The sequence below is a fragment of the Scylla paramamosain genome, chromosome 4, assembly GCF_035594125.1.
Source record: "Scylla paramamosain isolate STU-SP2022 chromosome 4, ASM3559412v1, whole genome shotgun sequence".
Classification (NCBI taxonomy): Eukaryota; Metazoa; Arthropoda; class Malacostraca; order Decapoda; family Portunidae; genus Scylla; species Scylla paramamosain.
The window spans coordinates 27,934,363-27,938,055 of record NC_087154.1 but is presented as its reverse complement, the minus strand read 5'-3'; the positions used below and the strand labels follow the sequence as shown (position 1 = coordinate 27,938,055).

The 3,693-nt window shown below is 52.0% G+C and overlaps 1 protein-coding gene across 1 annotated transcript; it reads right to left on the bottom strand.

Annotated features, from left to right (window-relative positions):
* On the bottom strand, positions 1 to 3,693 carry LOC135100150 (uncharacterized). Its single transcript, XM_064003116.1, has 3 exons — positions 461 to 3,693; positions 222 to 327; positions 1 to 69 (listed from the first exon to the last, which is right to left on the bottom strand). Exons 1-3 carry the CDS (start codon positions 3,691 to 3,693, stop codon positions 1 to 3), a joined length of 3,408 nt encoding a protein of 1,135 aa, XP_063859186.1.

Below are 3,693 nucleotides of genomic sequence, written 5' to 3'. Positions count from 1 at the left end.
TCACCCCTCTCTGGGAGACACGAGCGTGTTCTGAACGGCCTTCAGGTCAGGATTGGCCTCAGAGCCCCTCTGCCAACAAAGAGAAAGTTTAGTGTCTTCATAGTACCATATACATCCCATATTCAAACACAGAACACAAGTGACAACTCATCCTGTAGTTGGGGTGTAGTAGTGTGGGTGGTTACTCGTCTCGCTGGGCCACCACATAACCTGGTCCACACTCTTCCTCTCCAGGCACCCAAGGCGTCCTCCCTAAGGATGCTGCTGCTAGGGGCGAAACTGGGGTGATTATGTGCAGGTACTCCCACAAAGTAGGGACACCTGGTGCTGGAATGGGTAGGCATTATGCATGACATGTAAACATAGGCACACTCCTTCAGACCGATCTAGAATATAATACAACTTAGTTACCTAACCAGACGCATGGCAAGATCATCTCTTTACTGAGGTGAAGAGGTACTACTCGCTCGTCTCAGCCGATGCGCTAGTCCCTTCTAAAAGGCGAGACAGCACGTCGGCCCCGACATTGTCTCGGCCACGGATGTACTGAACTCGCATCTGAAATTGTTGCAAATACAGAGCCCATCTCATTATTCGGGAGTTTGCATTCTTAGAGGTACGCAGTGACTCCAGGGGCATGTGGTCTGTCTGCAATACAAACTCATCCCCGTATAAGTAGAAGTAGAATTTCTTTATTCCATCTACTACGGCGAGTAGTTCACGTTCTACCGTGCTGTAGTTCTTCTCTGCCGGTTTGAGCTTCCTGCTGTGATAGGCCACGGGGAAGATGTCGCCGTCCTTCTCCTGCAGTAACACAGCACCCAAACCTTCACAGGATGCATCGGTCCTAAGTACAAAGGGCTTTGTAGGGTCAGGCAACTGGAGGATAGGGTCCTTGCACAGCAAGGACTTCAGTGCCTTGAATGATCTGTCCTCGTGGGGACCCCACTCAACCTTATTTGGTGCTCTTTTCTTAACAAGCTCATAGAGCGGCAGCGCCACCGCGGCAAAGTTGGGGACAAACCTGCGGTAATACCCTGCTAACCCTAGGAACGATCGGACCTGTCTTTTGGTGTGGGGGACAGGAGCTTCCTTTATTTTCTGAACCTTGTCCTCCAAGCAGAGGCACTGTCCTTGACTCACCTTGTGGCCTAGGAATTCGACATCTGCCTTGGCCAACTCACACTTGCTCGGCTTAACCGTCATGTTGGCGTCTCTGAGTTTATCAAGGACCATATGTAACAGTCTTACGTGGTCCTCCAAATCCGTAGAATGAATCAGTACGTCATCTACGAAAACCTCGACCCCATTCAGGTCACCTAGTACCTGTCTTATTCGGCGGTTGAAGACCGCGGGAGAATTGGCAAGGCCGAAAGGAAGGACCCGATATTGATAGAGGCCGCTGGGGGTGGCAAAAGCCGTTATTTTCCTTGACTCGGGGTCAAGCGGGATCTGAAAGAATCCTTTCGTGAGGTCCAGTTTGCTAAACACCCTCGAGTGTGACAGCCGGCTAAATATCTCCTGTTGGTCGAACATGGGCTCTGCGTCTATTTGTGTTACTGCGTTAATCCTTCGGAAGTCACCGCAGATCCTAACACTACCGCCTTTCTTGCGTACGACGACCATAGGACTACAGTACGGAGAATCGGATCTCTCGATAATGCCTAAGTCCTCCATTTCTTGTATTTCCTCAGCCACAGCGTCCCTAAGCTGCAGAGGGACCTGATAGGGTTTCACCTTCACTGGCTTTCGGTTCGTTAGGGTGATCTTGTGTGGTGACACCCGGGCCACGCGAGGCTTGTCAGAAAAGACCTCCGCGTATTCACCTAGAAGATCCTTTATTATCGATACTTCCTCAGGTGTTAGCCTTTCAGATAATGTGACGTCATCTATGGTCTCCGTCTGACGCTTTTGTACAGTGAGAGGACCGTCTCCTACGTCCTCTGCATCGTGAATCACAGCTGCACTACATTTGATCTCACCTTCCTCCTTCGCAGCTGTTGAAAGGGAAAAAATATCACGCACGGCTTTCAAACAGGTGGCCCTATCCTCAGCATATGCTGGTTCCTGAGCGCCAGCGCTACCAGAGATGGTAGGCGCATGATACTCCTTAAGCATGTTAATGTGAAGACGTTTCCGTTTCCCATCAATCAATACTACATAATTTAAGTCGGAGACGCGCTCTAGGACCTCATAAGGCCCCTTCCACTGCGCCAGCAACTTATTATGAGCAGTGGGTAGGAGTACTAAGCACTCCTGGCCAGGCTGCAGTGTGCGTAGTCGCGCATTGCGATCATAATGGGCCTTTTGTACCTCCTGGGCCTTCAGGAGTTCTTCCTTGGCCATACGACAGGTTTCCCTAAGTCTGCCAGCCAGGTTTATAACATACTCGTATGTCGTACGTACCTCCGGACTTGGCACGTCCTCGTCCCATAGCTCTCTCAGCACTTGGAGTGGACCGCGCACTGCTCTTCCATAGAGTAGCTCGAAAGGCGAGAACTTCAGAGTACTCTGCGGTGCTTCCCTGTATGCGAACAGGAGAGGAGCCACAAATCTCGGCCATTCCTTGGGTTGCTCGGCGGCCAGCCGCTTGAGCATTTTTTTCAGTGTGCCGTTGAACCTTTCACACAGACCGTTACCCATGGGATGCCAGGGTGTCGTGTTAAGGCCCTTCACAGAAAGAATCCTAAACGTCTCGTCCATCATGGCAGACGTAAACTGAGTGCCTCGGTCACTCAGCACCTCCTTGGGAATGCCCACACGGCAGAATATCCCTACCAGCGCTTCAGCCACTGTGGTGGCCTCTATATTTTTCAGAGGTACTGCTTCAGGCCAACGGGTGCTGAAGTCCACACACGTGAGTAGATATTTTGATCCGTCAGTCGCGCGTGGCGTGATCGGCCCAACAATATCTACGGCTACCCTCTCAAATGGTTCGGATATAAGGGGCATGGGTCTTAGCGGCGCAGGTTTCACACGGCCCTTGTCTACAGTTTTTTGACACACGTCACAGGATCTCACGAATCTCGCGATATCGGCCATCACGCCAGGCCAGAAAAATGTGTGACTAATGCGGTCTTGTGTTTTCTGTCGCCCCATGTGACCACCCAAGGCCGCGCTGTGCCCCATCTCCATCACCGCGTGGCGGTACTGTGCAGGCACCACGAATTGCGACCGAGTCTCACCGAGGTCGGAGATGACTTCTCTATACAACTTTCCTCTGTGTTGGCAGAAGCGAGTCGTTCCGTATTTATTTACCCTCGATACCCCCTCAGCGGCTTGCTTCCGAATGTTTGCAAGGGAGGGATCGGTCTTTTGTGCGGCAGTGACGTTAGCGCTATTGAGCAGCTCGTCAGGTGATGTGAGCTTGAGAGGGACCACGGGCCGTGTCTCTCGTGCCTGGGCTCGCGTCAGGGCGGCACCTACTTGATCTTCGGTTTGGGTCGCGGCGTCCGTGTTCCGAACGTCCCTCACCCCTTCAACGTTACCGATTATCAATTCATAGATAGGCTGTTTCATCACAGCGGCCTGGATTCTGCCAGTGAGGAATGGCGTCTCCACGTCGACTACAGCTATCGGGCAAGTAGCCATAGAGCCGTTAATCATGACGACTCTCACGTGTTCTCCTGTGAACTGAGCAGGGGTAACCAGGGCTTCTTTCACTACACAGCCGGTAGAACCATTGTCCCTCAT